Below are 16,217 nucleotides of genomic sequence, written 5' to 3'. Positions count from 1 at the left end.
TTGATATTCAACTTTATTACATATATGCAAATACAGTTGTAAATGTAGTTAATAAAACTTCTGTAGTAGCTACACTGACAGCTCTTTTATTAATCATAGTAATATTTATAATTTAAATACTTCTAAAACCGCTATATCTATAACTTTATGATTTCTGATGTATGTTTATGTTTATAACTAAGGGTTTTGCATACAAGTTCCCAGACTGCTGCTTAATGCATACATGCATATGCAGACCTAAATATAATTAATTTATTCTAAAGGAGTCGGGGAAATCGAAATTTGTTGGATATAGATTTTATCTGAACTTATTGTCACTTATTATACAATATACTAAATATACTTATTGTCAAATAAAATATACTGAACTTACATTAATTGAAATTCCATTATGACTCTGTTCCTCGTGTGATAAGTCATCCAGCTGTGATGGAATATCTGAAAAATAGTAGCTTTTTTAATTTATTGCTGCTTGCATTGCATTTATTTTGTACAATTAATCGTTTTAACTTAGTTTTATTCAAATATTATAGCTGTATTACAAGTTGAAAAATATTTTAGAAAAATGTATACGAGGTACAGTTACTGACATTCCAGTGTGCAGATTTTGTTAATAGAATACTATAATCATGTATACTGCTTGTGCTTTACATTATTAAAATTGTATCTACTGATTGTTCATGATTTTATAATATTTACCATTTGAAGAAATGCTTCTCCTGCACGGCACATTTTCTTTTAAAATATCTAGTGCTGCTTGAACACTGGAGTTTGCAATAAAAGTTTCATCATTAGTCAAGTTATCACCAAGATTATCTGAAAACATACAATTTAAAGTAAACTATCAAACTACTATATAAAGATGTGTTGAGTAAAATATTCCTAAGTCTTATGCAACTTTTTTTGGTACGCATTTAATTATATGGGTAGCTTGATAAGAAATACAATGATAATATCATGTTTGTATTGTAATGAAATTATTTACTCACCATTATAATCAGTCGGTACAGATGTCGAACTCGAATTGTTGATTCTGCTAATATCAGAGTTCTCGTCATCGGACATTCGCAAACTAGCAGTCAAGCTTCCCGTTGCATATGAATCATCTTCTTCGGAGACTGATAAGCTCCTTAAGGTAGCTGTCAATTCACCAATTTCACTTTCAGAGATTGAGTAGGTCTGCATTAAAAAATTGGTTCTATTGTTTAAAAATGTATAAGTAATAATCTTAAGAGATATTTATAAGATTTAACTCATAATATACAATTCAACTTCATGCATTTAAGGTTATCATTATGTAGAAGTACAATCTTAATATCAACAATTACTATACCTGCTCACGATAAGTATCTGAGAAACTAAATGATTGTTCTGAAGACATGGCAATCACAGTTGAAAGTCAAAAAACTTTTTTATCCTATTTATGTACTCAATCAAACAGTCACGCAATAAAATAAAAACCGCGGTAAAACGGAACGTACAGAGATCGTCATAAATATTGTCGATGTAGTTTTAGGGCGCTTACACTGTTATGACCTGACCCATGGTCATAGAGCATGGAGACGTAGATGGCGCTCTCCATGCTCGATGTAGTCTTGAGTCGTGGGGCCGTTATTTGGTAAAGCACTGAAGTGGCAGGTGATCCCTTGGAAGTCCCCTGTAGTCCGGGGTGAGAGGTCGGCTTGAGTCGTCCTGGTCCTCTGGATCACTAGAACACGAGTGATTCCCTCACTAGAAAGTCCTAGGACTTCTTCCTAGGAGGAGCCAGCGGAACGTCACAGCGGAAAGAGAAAAGAGTCCCCCTACCATCATTTCAATGAGTTACGCGTTCCGCTCCCGCTGGATAAAATGTCCATCGTGCACATGGGAGCGTAACAAAGCGGAGCGTAACGACGGAAGCCAATGAGAGTATAGCTTTCTAGCGGCAAACATTCGATGTTATGCATTTAATGTGAATTATTAATTCTTACGTATGATACATTATTATAGAAAAATGACTATCATAGCTATGATCATTGTCACATATCAAAAAATTTTAAGAAAAATAAAAGAAAAAAGTTATATCATTATTTAGTTGGCTTCCGTCGTTACGCTCCGCTTGTTACGCTCTCATGTGCACGATGGAGATTTTATCCAGCGGGAGCGGAACGCGTAACTCATTAAAATGATGGTGGGGGGACTCTTTTCTCTTTCCGCCGTGACGTACCGCTGGATACTTCCGCCGCCATGTAACCGCGGCCTTAGTGATGACAAGTTCTATAGTTTGATCTTCATTGCCTTTAGTAATGTGATTAGTGGCTTTTGGTAATTAAAAACCGCCAAAAATTTTCTGTAATGGCTACTTGCCGTCGTTCTTTGCTGCACAACTAAAAATATGTAAGTGTATAGTGTAGTTGTTACTAATTTGTTTCGTCAACGTTATCTCCGTTACATCGACGTCAAACATGGCAAGTAACGGCAAAGTTACACATGCAAGAGTGAAAATGATTGAATTTTCCAAAAAGCTACTAATTGTTCCAATTGAGAAAATTATAGAGTTTAAAGAACATCCACCAAGTCATAACTTAGATTTTGATAATAAACAAATTTATACTGCTGTCCTGGATAGAGAAGATTTTGAGGAAGATGATAATGAGAGTGAAGATTTTGAAGGAAAACCTATTGGAGTCCAAATTGGTGATCTAGCATGTAAGTTACAAAAATAGATAGTAAGTTGTTTCTCATGCAATTAAAATCCACATCTTCCTTGGGAATATTTTTGAAGTCATTTGCCTTTGTAATAAATTGTTATTGCTAGTTAATTTAAAATTATTTTGAATGTCTGTCTTAGATGGTAAATCTTGTTAATCATAAATTCGAGATATACTTGTAACATGTCTTTTCGGCCATCATCAGGCAATGCTGACCAAGTTGCCAAATGGTTGATGAGGAGAACAGTTTTCCCACCACTTGATCACTCTGCTATCGTAGAGTATAAAAGCGAAAGTCGCCCTACAAAAAAAATTAATGTTGATTCAAATGAAATCTTGAGTGATGGCAGCGAAGAGGTTACAAAGCCATTGAAAGAGGTATTAATCATTCTATACAGTTTTCATTTTATTCTGTTTCTTCTAATATTTTTATCTGATTATACAATAATGCAATGCCATACTAATTTTAGACTACTCAAAAAGCTGCATTAGCAGAAAAAAAAGCCCAAAAAGACATTTTTCTAAAAAAGATAGAAAACTTTGTTAACACAAATGATTTAATTATACAAGAAGTTATAGATGATAGAGCTGCATCCGAAAAGATTGATGTAGATCCATTGGAGATAGATTCAACAGAAAATGATTTACCAACTGAAATCACAGATACCAGTGAACAAGGACGAACAGAAAATGTTACACTTCCATGCAGGGATACAAAGATTTCTGAACTATCTCCCAAAAAACCAAGTGAGGCACAAACAATCAGAACTGAAAAAAAAATATCTGATGATCTCGATGAGTTGAAAAAGAAATATATACAGTTACAATTATCGAATAAACAGTTGCTCGAAAAATATAAAACTTGTGAAGAAACAGTAAAAAAACTAGAAGAAAAAAATCAAAACCTAGAACAACAAATTTTAAATCGTGACTTTTATAATGCAGGTAAATACATATAAAATATTGAAACTCATTAAGATGACTAATGAATAATGATTAGTATATATTACATGAATATTTATGTTGTATATTTCTAGGTCCATCAACAGCTGACAACTCTGATCAATCAAGAAGTAATAACTCTCTAGGGGTAAATATAATCACACAATATTTATATTTTAAATAAAGTTTTACTATCATTACTCCTTTTTTTAGGGAAAAACAGATCAAATTGCAACATCAACGCCTAAAAAAAAAGATCATAACGATGATGATGATGATGAAGATGATGGTTATTATACCGTTGTCAGCCAAAAGTGCAAGAAAAGGCTTTTTTTTGAAAAGCAATCGATGTCTGAGTTCAACCCTACGAAAAAAATGAAAGTTTCTAAAAGTATTAAAAGCAATAATTTTAAAAAAGTATTTGTTCGTCAATTACAGAATGGTGAAAAGGTTTGTACGTATTGATACAAAAAATACAATGATGAAAATATGTTTTAACCAGTAAATTTTTACTATAGAAGTAAAATACTTTTACAATGTTGTGTTAAAACAATGTCAATTTTTATTTCTTTTATTTAAAAATGTCAATTTGTTTTTGAATTTTGAAATCAAGAGAAATTTTTACACGTATATTAATTTTTGTATGGTCAAAAACTTAACGTAAAAATTTTTTGTCTTATTTTATAGTATAGTTGAATAATACATCGACATTTCATAAGTATGCTTGATATTGCAGGTTAACATGATTTCATTGGGAGATGATATTTACATTAGATTATCGCAATGGGAAGAGGCTATTAAGCAAAAGGAACACAGCATGTTTATAAAAACGATAGCTCGTAGCTTGTATACTAGAATACAGCTATCAGAGCGATCTATATCGGGAGATCCATCTAATAAAACTCCAAATGGAGTACACTCACGACAGCAAATCACTCCAATAAAACATAAAGCGATAAGGAGTAAGTTATTTTATAAATGTAAAATTGCCCATACACATTAATGAGTGATGAATTATTTGCAGGAAGTTTAATATGGTATATAATAAAGATACAAAAACTGGATAAAGATTCTACTGAATTTGCAAAGAAAGTTGCTTCTATGAATCACTATTTAACCCAAGAAATCAATGCAGTAATAACTAACAAAAAAAAAGAAATCAATGCAGTAATAACTAACAAAAAAAAAGGTAAGCCAGATTGTAAATATTCAACCAAACATAGACTCGTGTTCATTTCAATAATTAAACAATTAAATTATTAGGAAAAACTCTTGCTAACCGTCAGGTTACAAACAAGAAGTTTTCAAAGGAAAATCAGGAAGAACAACAAACAGTTGATTCAGAAGAACAAGTATCTGAAGATGATATTGAGACTTTATTGGAAGAATTAGAAGGATAGTTTTATTTAGTCTGTAAGTTCGTTCTATTTACTATTGATTAATAGTTAATATAATAAAAATTTATAACGCAATTGAATGCGACATTTTTGGTATATTAACTTAATAGTTTGAAACTATTAAGTATAGTTCAGAAAATTAAAAAGTTTATACAGCAAATATATAGTAAGTATCGAAATGATATTGATAGTTTCATATGTTAAAAACTTAATCATAAGATGATATTGGAATGTTTGATAAACATTTTTTAGCAATCATCACTACAATGTAAGTAGTTTATTGTACTAAGACTTGTCAGTTAAAAACTGAAAATGAAGCGTAAGAGTAATATTTCAATAATTATTTTGATAGTCCGATAATTTATAGTACTATTCCCTAAGAGATTATAAACATAATTGAAGAAGTATATCTTGATGTTCATCAATTACTCAATACTTTGGAAAATTTGTAAGAATTTACTGTAAGAACAACCACTAATAAATTTATATTTTTTTAATGCACAAATAATGATTATTTTGTTCTTTGGTTTTTGGTTTTACACCTACCTATGAAAATAGAATGAAAGTAAGTACATATTTTCTCTTACACCCGATTATAGCTATAATATAAATAGTTACAGCTATACGTACAGCTATAAGAATAGCTATACATAATAGCTATATTTACAGCTATATCTAACAGCTATTTTATGGGTTGTACAGTACTTGCGTGTATAGCTATAATTATATTTATAATTATACCTGTACATAAACGTTTACGAACACCTCATTCATACACTCGATTATAGCTATAATATAGGTAGTTATAGCTGTATGTACAGCTGTAAGAACAGCTGTTTTTAATAGCTATATTTCCAGCTATATATTTTATCCCGGGTAATTACAAGGTGTGTTTACTCATTTCCTACGATCCACGGAATAAGTTCCTCGATGTATTACCAAATATATCCTCATCACTTGATAAGCTTATATATAGTACATAACATCTGCATTCATACGTAGAAATATCGTTAGTCATAATTATTATTTAGGCAAATAAAGTGTGGTAACACATAATTGAGGACGTTCAAAAGGAGCTTTTTTGACATTTCAGTTGGTTTTACCAACTACGACGAAGCATATGTATGGTAACAGATTCAGCTGGTCTGTAACATATGGTAAAACTATTTCCTACAACACCCAATAACCGACATGGAAACGACAGTTTCTGTTATGGGACACTTTCTCCAGCGGTAACGCCACCGGCCTTACCGGGTACCTAACTAAATTTATGTGCCTTAAAAATTGGAAGCAAGAAAAGGCCTGTCCTCCGACCTCCAGTCCTCCCCGGCCTTCTATATTCTCAGTGTAAGATCACTACGATCATAGCAAACATTTTGTTTGAAGATTTGTTAAAGGTGTCTTCTAGGCGGCGAATGTCTACCTGAAAGGCATCTTTGATGTCGTAAATCCAAAAGACGTCTTTCAGATGGGCTTTCAACGCCTAGAAGATATCTAGAATAATGAATAATCCATAATTCTTGTGAAATATTTGTGCTGTTTCATTCAAGTTCCAGCAGATGGCGAATGAGAGTCGGTAGTATATTACTTACTTAGGGAGGAAACATAAAGAAGAATTTTATTATTTAATAGAGAGACAAGTTAGCCTCAGTCAAAAATTATTAGCTATTATTTTAACTATAAATCATAGCTGTATTTACAGCTATAATCAGCTACAATAACAGCTATAATTGACTACAATGTAGCTATAATCATGTACAAATAACAGCTATAAAAAGTAGCTGTTTACAGCTATAAATTTCTAGCGAATTTTAATTAACAGAATTTATTCAATAATCTTTTTTTTTGTAAGGTATAGCAGCCAAATATGGTGATATTATTCGTATAATAACACTAAAAGTGGGGGGTTTAAGTAATTTTAAATTTTAAGCAATAAACGAAGAAACAAAAAAATGTTACTGTTAAAATTTTTTTCGTTCATTGTTAAAAAATCCTTAAACCCCTATACTTTTATTAACCCCTATAAAGTTTCTAAAAATTTCATTTAAAAAAAATTAAGTAACAGACTTTAATTAGTGAAAATTGCTACTAAAGTGATTAAAATAAATAGAGCATTAAAAATTTTTCATTCATGCCAATGAAATAAAAGTAGAAAAATAGTTCCAAAATGCCGATCCAAGTCAAGTGACTTGAGTAGTTGAGTATCATTTTTGCCTATTAAAACCGATTGACTTGCACAGATCCAAAATGCCGAAGTTTCCACCGTTGGCAACGTGCGAGAAAGACAGATTTACACGCTCGATATTGTGTCTCTTTCTACTTGTGCTTCAGTAGTTCAGTGCCGTACACACGGAGATATCTCTATGACCGTACACAAGAATGAGTACTATGAACAGTCTATTTTTTTTATGTCCATGCCAAAACCAATCTCAAAAAAATTTGATATTCAAATTTTTTCTTCAATATTATTTACAATGCATTATCTATTATCTCAGATGAGTATTATAGACAACATCAGCGTTAGAAGAGCGGTGCAGTTAGGTCATTTTTTCGCCTTTCTTGAATTCGAAAGTTGTTGCAACTTTAGTTTTGGATATTAATGACTGTAGGAAAACCAGCTGGCACAGTTGTGACTCTGTTTTGCTTTTAAATAGGAGGTCCAATTAAAAAAAAAATTGTTTTATTGAGTAGAAGATAAATTCTCATTTTTCTGCAAATGACACTTAAACACTACATTTTTTAAGTTTTGTTCCAAATGTTGGTGCAAGTTGTGGCTGGTTTCTAAAATTAGTGACATCCCTGCTGTTGGGATTCCAAAAGGTCACGTGACTCTCGTAGTATGTATAGTCACTTGGGGGAAAAATAACACAAGCCGTATGGGTGCCATTCTATTTTTACTTTTTTTACACGTTCAACGATTGTATTAAGATAAAAGCCTTTCAATAACATCTCTTTGAGGAGATGAAAATACCTAAGATATTTTTTTCCGACTCAATTAGTCTTTTGCAGCTTAAAACTTTCCTTTGAAAGTGCGAAAACGCATATTTAACCTGTACAACTCCCTCCTGCCGCTGCTTATGTATAGGTTTGTAAACATGACCTTTGTACAGGTTAAATGTGCGTTTTCGTACTTTCAAAGGGAAGTTTTAAGCTGCAAAAGACTAATTGAGTTGGGAAAAAATATCTAAGGTATTGTCATTACTTCGAAAAGATGTTATTGAAAGGCTTTTATCGTATTACAATCGTTTAACGTGTAAAAAAAATAAAAATAGAACGACATTTATAAGGCCTGTGTTATTTTTCTCCCAAGTGATTATATATACCGCGAGAGTCACTCTATGGATTTAAGTCGATTCAAGTCGTTTCAAAGTTACTTAATAGGCTTGTATAGACTTGAATAGGTCCAATTGGCTCACACTATTTGGTCGATTGAAATGAATTGACTTTAATGGGACTTCGGGATATTTTCATTTTTAATCGACTTTAATACTCAAAAGAGTCATGAAAGTCAATCGACTTGAATCGGAATGTTGGATCCAAGCAAGATAATCGGTTTCAATAGGCAAAAGTGATACTAAAGTCAATCGACTTGAATGGCCACTGTAACATTTAAACTTATATAGTGAATTCTTGATAACAATTCAGGATTTTATACAATTAATACGTATCCAAAATAGTAGTACAATTATTCGAAGACAAAAAAAAATTTTTCTTTAATATTTTTTTTCAGCATTCCCTCGAACTGGGTTTAATTGACACATTCTAATCGACTTAAATCGGATTTATATAATTAATCGATTAATCGTCTAATCGATAATACCACAGGGGTCTGATCGGGGCATTCGATATCTCGCTCAAGTAAGCAGTTTTTTCGATAATCCCTAAACTACGCATGCGCATTATCGTTATTTTTTGGTTTACTTTATAGGGATTATCGAAAAAACTGCTTACTTGAGCGAGGTATCAAATGCCCCCATCAGACCCCAGTTAGCACATAACTCTAACTCTGTTATCTGTACCAAAACAAAGGCTGCAGTCACATGGAGCGCAACATAATGTTTAGCATAGAATTGTCCCCACAAGCGGTTGTGTTAAGTCTATTGCGCTGCGGAATATACTTATTGCGCGGCGTAATAGTCTCAACACAGTCGCTTATACGGACAATTCTATTCTGTATGCTCTATAGCGTTCCATGTGACTGCAGCTTAAGACTGCATGTACACGTACACGTAACTCTCGTCTGTCAAGTAGTGTATTATTTGAAGAGAACTTGTGTACGTAAAAAAAAATTACCATGTTTTCGAATTACATGATTTCGTAAGCACATTATAAAGGAGGTTCTGCCTTGGAAAGTGCAAGTCATTCTAAATGGTTAAATGCTCTTTTTGTTTTTCTCTTTCTATAGTTCCTCGTTCGATTTACTCTTGACAATCGTGGTAAAGAGTAAACAGTCAATTATTTGTTAACAGCTGTTAAGCCTGCGAATGTTTCAAACTTATGTGTAGTTATTAGATTCAAGTATAGTTTTGTTTTTCTTAAATAATGTTTTTCAAAATCTCAAATATAAACTATTTATCCACTCGTTACCTTCTGACATACAACTTTCTGCAAGTCATTGGGTAAGTCATCTCTAGTCTGCTTTTTTTCAATTTATAAATTCTAAATCGTAAGTCAAATACTTTTGATTATGAAAAAGTCAGTTAATTTTAGATTAGTAATTATGAGTGATATTTTTTTTTTTAATGCAATAAATTTAATCTAAGCTTTTTCAATAACAAAAAAAAGTAACAAATGCAAATAAATAAAGTTTACATCTATACTTTTCCAAAACCGTTATCGAAGTGATTGCGGCTCAGCTTTTTCAGCTATCTGTTTTTTTGCTGAGTAAATAGGTACTGTTTAACTGTTAATTACTGGGTTCACTCTTAAATTCTATGAATTTGCCGCCCTCTAAGGCAGTGACTAAGTACCCGATACCGTGCGCCGTGTATGAGGCTCTTTTACCGTCAAGCTTGAATCAGATGGCGCCAGGGCACGTCGCGGCTGTCATGGCCGTCTCACTTACACAACATTACTTTTCAGTATTGTATGTACATAGGAAATTAAAGTGTAGTGGTAAAGCGCAATATTTGAAATTTTGAAATGAATAAGGAAGACAAGAAAGAATATTATGGGAGCTTAAAAGTTTCAGAATTGAAAAAGCTTTTAAAAGGGAAAGGAGCAAGAGTCAGTGAAAGAAAAGCAGAACTCGTGGACAGGTAAGCCATGACTTGGGAGCGGCAAAAATGTTGGTCTCCCAATTGCTTCGAGCCACTTTTTTTTTATCACACAATCAGAAGGAAATTTAAATTTCACTTTCTTATCGCAGGATATTACACTGCACTTCATTTTTCCTACTATCTTTAAACGTAAATGCAAACAACAGCATCATTTACAAAGGTTATGTCTTCTGCTTTGCTCATCACACAGATAGGCTCACGGACACAATACACAACTGTAAATTTGACGGTGTGTAAGTATGACAGCCGCGACGTGCCCTGGCGCCATCTGATTCAAGCTTGACGGTAAAAGAGCCTCATAGTACACCATGCACGGTACACAGTGTTAGGTACTTTAGGTGTGTGCAGTACTGTGTACCGGGCACAGTGTACTCGTGTACCGTATACGTCGCACGTTACACGGATATGTTAATACCGTCAAGTACAATTACTGCGGGTACCGTGCACGGTACACTGTTTTCACTGTAGACGGTATACAGTACATACTGTGCACAGTTTACGGCGGGTTTTAATTTTTAATCAGTCACAATCCGGGTATACTGAGCATATAGGGCACTGGGAAACGAAAACTGGTACTTAAAAATTGTGCGTAATGCACATTAAAAAAACGACTGTATAGACTAGCTAACAGCATCGATTGATTAACTATTCACCCTAGGTACAGCTACATGCATACTAACAAAATAAAACAGCTGTAGAGTTAAGATAGCAATAATAGCACGATAGCAACAAATAATAACACACACGTTAGCCTGCTGTACTATTGGGATTATGCCTCTACCACGTGACCTCAGTACATATATGACTAATATAGAGGAGAAATAACACAGGTCTTACGGGAGGAATCTTGTTTTTATTTTTTTTCGCACTTAAAAAGATATTGAGCTTGAAACTGTTGTTAATTCCATGTTACTGACATAATGAGAGTTACGTAGTTATTTTTTTCCTTTGATGAATTCGTTCATGAAGGTTGAAACAGCGTTTTGAACGTATACGGAGTGCCGTTTAACCCTACTTTGAGCTCTTTGTTTACCTCTGAGCATCAGCAGCAGTTAAAAGAATATAGAATACATAATTGCACACTAAGAAGCTTCAGCGTAACTAAGCCTCGGTACTTCGGTAGTTTGGTTCAAGGACGAAAATTCTTTGTTTGATTACAAAAAACGTTAGAATACAATAAATGACTAAAACTTTTAATTTGGTATTTAACATAATTTAATAATTTTAAACAATTTTTTTACTGCAGAGAAAATACTAAAAATTTAACGATAGCTTTTAAGGGTGTCAGAAAACTGAGTGGATTTTTTGAAGATTTTGCACTACAAATTTGTTTATTGATAGTAAGGCCCACTTTTAATTAATAATTTAGGATGTGGTTAAATTTTTTTTTAAGTCTTACAATTTCTTGAATCTCTGAATAATATCGGTGGGTCAGTGCAAAAACGAGTCCTTTCAGAGTAGAAGATATGAAAGAGCTTTTTTAAATCAAATGGAAGAAAAGGGTCTCTTTGAGTAAATTTTTTTTATTTTAACTTCAAGTTGGCAATAGAAGTATGTATGTATATATTTTTAAATTAATTAAGCATTACCTAATAACGCTGTGGTCAATCTCTATGTAACATAGGTCACTTACGGGCCACGTTGTTGAATAGTTAATAAAACATTTATTTATGATAGAAAAGCTTGTTACCAAATGATACGGAGTATTTACGGCCTACTTTATCAAAACAAATTATTGCTTTATTTATGTCATTATGCGCCAGAAAGAACTCCGCGTTACCTTAATTAGTGCTGGTGTTATCAATTACTGCTTTATAAGTTTAACAATGATGAAGTAAGTGCCTTGTGTTACCTGGTGATTATAGTTTAAATTATTAATTAATAATTTAGTTTTTTATATTCATAACTACGTATACACTGCCACATTATCATTAGAGGAAACAAAATTAGTCATAAATACTCTTTTTTTGTCACGTTAGTTAGAAAAGCTTTATTTTCTCCAAAAATCTGAGAAGGCTGTTTAGTTCTTGTACTCACCCAAAAAATAATTTTTAAAAGCACGACTATATTTCTGGCATTTGATGTAAATGATTAAACTTTCATTACGATCTGAAACATGAAAATATCTTAATTATTACCATCCTAAAAGGTTATAAGGTTATTTTTTTTAATAATACAATATAACAATATTTCAAAAAATCTTTCATTTCTCAAAAACTTTCAATGATTTGTGAATAGTAATTTTTTATTTTTTATAAAAATTTTTATATGAAAAAGAAAAGAATCTAAGCTTACTTTTTTACATGATTGCTTGTAATAGAAGGTAGAATGTTACCAATAAACAAATTTACAATGCAAAATTTTGGAAGAATTTGCACAATTATCTAACACTTTAAATAGCTACCGTTAAACATTATACTGCTTCCTCAGCAGTAATAAGAATCATTTAACATCATTAAATTATGTAAAAATGCAAATAACAAGTTTTAGACACTAGTTGCAATCTAACGTTAATCATCAAACAATCCACAATCCTAGAAGTTCTTTTAAAATTAACCAAACTACATTTATTTATTTTGCTAAGGTAAGCATTTAAAGGACATACAAGTTAAAACGTTAGACTAGTTAAAATTGTTGAGAAAAGCATAATATTCATCTTATCGAAATAAAATTATTGTTTGACGAAAAAAAAAAAAAAAAAAAGAAAATGAAAAGATCTAAAAACCTTACGGAATAAAAAAAAAAAAAAATTAAGCAATTCATGCTGTATGAAATAAAATCATTTTGAAAATTACATTGATAATACAAATAAGGGATTGTTGTATGAATTTTAATAATATACAAAGTTTACATGCATTTATCAAAGCCGCTGTAAATGAAAGCAAACAAAAATTTAAAAGCTTGCATAATTAAAGCCATCACCTAAATCCTAAAGTATACCCGATTTTTATTTAAAAAATTTGGTAATTCATCATTTAACAAAACTATATACTACTATATATATGTAATCTATGATAATTAAACAAAAGAGACTTAACTGCCTTGCATTTTGATGATCAATTCTATCACATCCAAACAATTAGAATAATTTATGCTAAGTATTATGTATTGCATAACAGGCACTATTACTAATCTAACGGTTGCCAGAACTTAAAGTGCCATTTAAATTGTAGGATTTGATATAATATTAATATCTATGTGCTGACAGCATGAAAATATTGAGTACCCATTTTTTTAAATTAAAAAAAATACTATTGTAGAAATTTACAGGTGATAATTGTCAATGATATTATTATATCAAAAGTAAATTTTTTGGGCCTGTGGCTATTTTCTCTCGTAAACTGGATGTTTATAATTTCTTGGAAGTTTAAAAAAGTTAAAATTTTATTCATAACCCTTTAAATCATTTGTTTAGTATTATAAAATTATGAAATAGCCTTGCAAACTAGAACTATTAACGTACTGAGTTATTAAATAGAGTCAGTATTGAAAATAAAATTTTTTTGATGTGCCCGAAAGAAGTGTTGACAATATTGATAAGTTAAAACGAAAGTTATAATAAGAAATTGAAACAGAATACTGAATTATATTTAAAAATAAAAAAATCTGACGGCAATTGGCATTGAACCCTACATTGCCAAAATATGTCATCAGAGGCATAAGCCCTAGCCATCTCAGCTATTTAAACTTCGGACCTTGTATAATCCGAAGTCAAATGTGTTCATTGATACCCTCTGGAGCTTGGCCTGCAGTTCATAACCATTATGATAAGTAAAAATTATAATTTACATTGAAGGTGCTTATAGTCATACTATCAACCTCAAAAAATATTTTAAGCTAAATATTTTTTCAACGTTCTTTCTTTGATACACAGTTCTATACAAAAATCCATAGTTTAGGAAGAACTAAAAAATAAAGGCCTTGAAAGTCTGAGCTTACAATTGTGTAAGCGTTTATTTGTATGATTTAATTTTCGAAAAAAAATATAGCAAGCCCCTCTTAAACTTTCATATTTTATAGAGAATTGTTAAATGAAAGAATAGGTTTTTTATTTTATAAATATTAGATGTAAAATTTTTTTTTCTCCATTTCCACTTAATTTCTAAGACCTTATTTAAACAGTAAGTATAGCGAAAAAGACTCGTTGCTTGCTTTCTCTATGATATACGCGCTCTATCACATAGTTATATAGCTGTAGTCGGCATTTCCATGCACCACTCCTCTCTCCGTAGGCATATATTCAGTATGCCCCTTCCACGCGTCTCCAAAAAATATGCCTACATGCCCGTTTCTGAGCGAATCCGTAGGCACACACTCGGTATATCTCCTACACGCTTCTTAAATAAAATAAAAAATATGTGTGCCTGGTTCCACCGCTTGGCCGCGACGGGGCACTCGAAACAGTGGCCAAAAATAAGCTCATGCCGTAGCATTGTAGTCAGCAATCTCTTTACTAATCTCTGGTCTCCTGCACACCTCCTCTAATCACTTTTCGTTTTGCCTCGCCCCACCATTCCCCTTTACACCTTACACAACACCATCAAAGCACACACAACAAGCAATAAATATTTTATTCAATGATAAATTTTTTTCGCCACAACGTATTTTATTCAACAAAAATTTTTTTCTTTCACAAATCTTTAAAAAAGAAAAAAAAAAACAAAAAAAACACTTTCCAAGAGATTTGAACCCTTGACCTCCTGCATTCAAGCCGAGTATCTTACCCACTCGGCTACGAGCGCTCCTAACGTGAGAGTTTCGGTTTTTTTCTTCTTTTACTGTGGTTCGTAACTGAATTTAAAATTTAAATATTCATTTACTGGTGTTAAATTGATTTGGTTCAATAAAAAGTTACATTAGTTATTAAATTATTTATTCCATCAATCACTTTTTTTTTTTTTTTTTTTTTTTTTTTTTTATCGAATAATTATTTTCCAAACTTAAATACAATTTTTTTTAGCAGCAGCTTTTCCATACATTAATGAATATTCATTTTATTTTAATTAAGTTGTTATTTTTCAAATAAATTAATAAATTACTATTTTCAGAATTTTTTTCTTCTAAAGTTTTACAACTTTTTTCCAACAGTCTTACATTATTTTTATCCTTTTTTTTATCTATGGTTCATTATTACAAGGTTCTATAAATACAGTAATTAATTTTCATTGCGTTTTGTTCTTTCATAATTTTTGTATTCGAGACTAAGGTAATGTTTTTAAGTTAAAAACGTCAATTACAGTTAGCGGGGGAAAGTTTCTAGAGGTAGGGGGAGCGCTAATATGTAGCAACGCTGGCCATAATTTTTTTCGTATGGATATACCTAGATATGCGTTTTTACGAACATTTGACCCTTTCTATCTTATTTTATTAAAAAAACAACTTGAGGATTCATTTCAAAATTTTATAGGGTGATACAATAGTAATTTATCATACAAAACATTGGGAGCTTTCAACGGATCATTCCCTTATAATGCTATTTTACGTGATTCTTCCATAAGGTTAAATAATAAATTGAGGTTTTTTGAAACGCAGTTCTTTATGTCACGTGCTGGGGGGACTGGAATTTTCAAAACAACAGATTTCCATAAAACGGAAGTCTCTTCCTTTAAAAAAAAAAAAAAAAAAAAAAAAAAAGCACACACAATGCAATGATAAACAATAAAAAAAAAAAAAGTAAGATATAAAATCAAAACAAAAAAAATTAAATGAAAGATTAAAAGAAATAAATAAATATAAAATGATAAGAAAAATGAAATAAAAAATATGAAAAATAATTTAAAAACGTATTTAAAAAAAGGAATGAAATCGATAAAGAAATTTAAAAACGAAGATAAAAAAAATTAAAAAGGAAATGAAATAGGAATAAAGGAAATAAAATTTACAAAACAATGAAAAAAAATAAATGAAGT

The 16,217-nt window shown here is 31.3% G+C and overlaps 1 protein-coding gene across 1 annotated transcript in view; it reads left to right on the top strand.

Annotated features, from left to right (window-relative positions):
• The first annotated feature begins 9,263 nt into the window (after nt 1–9,263).
• The window catches only part of Hacd1 (3-hydroxyacyl-CoA dehydratase 1), a 235,166-nt gene continuing 228,212 nt past the window's right edge, over nt 9,264–16,217 (top strand). The window contains exon 1 of the mRNA XM_089589228.1: nt 9,264–9,648. Within this exon, the coding sequence (XP_089445354.1) occupies nt 9,572–9,648 (77 nt within the window). The 5' untranslated portion in view covers nt 9,264–9,571. The remainder of the gene's footprint in view (nt 9,649–16,217) is intronic.

The sequence above is a fragment of the Copidosoma floridanum genome, unplaced genomic scaffold (genome assembly GCF_036245765.1).
Source record: "Copidosoma floridanum isolate Cflo_tuat_1 unplaced genomic scaffold, Cflo_Japanese_pri ptg000008l, whole genome shotgun sequence".
In the NCBI taxonomy this organism is placed as follows: domain Eukaryota; kingdom Metazoa; phylum Arthropoda; class Insecta; order Hymenoptera; family Encyrtidae; genus Copidosoma; species Copidosoma floridanum.
Note: the sequence above shows the minus strand (reverse complement) of the source record. Positions and strands in the feature narration are given on the sequence as shown.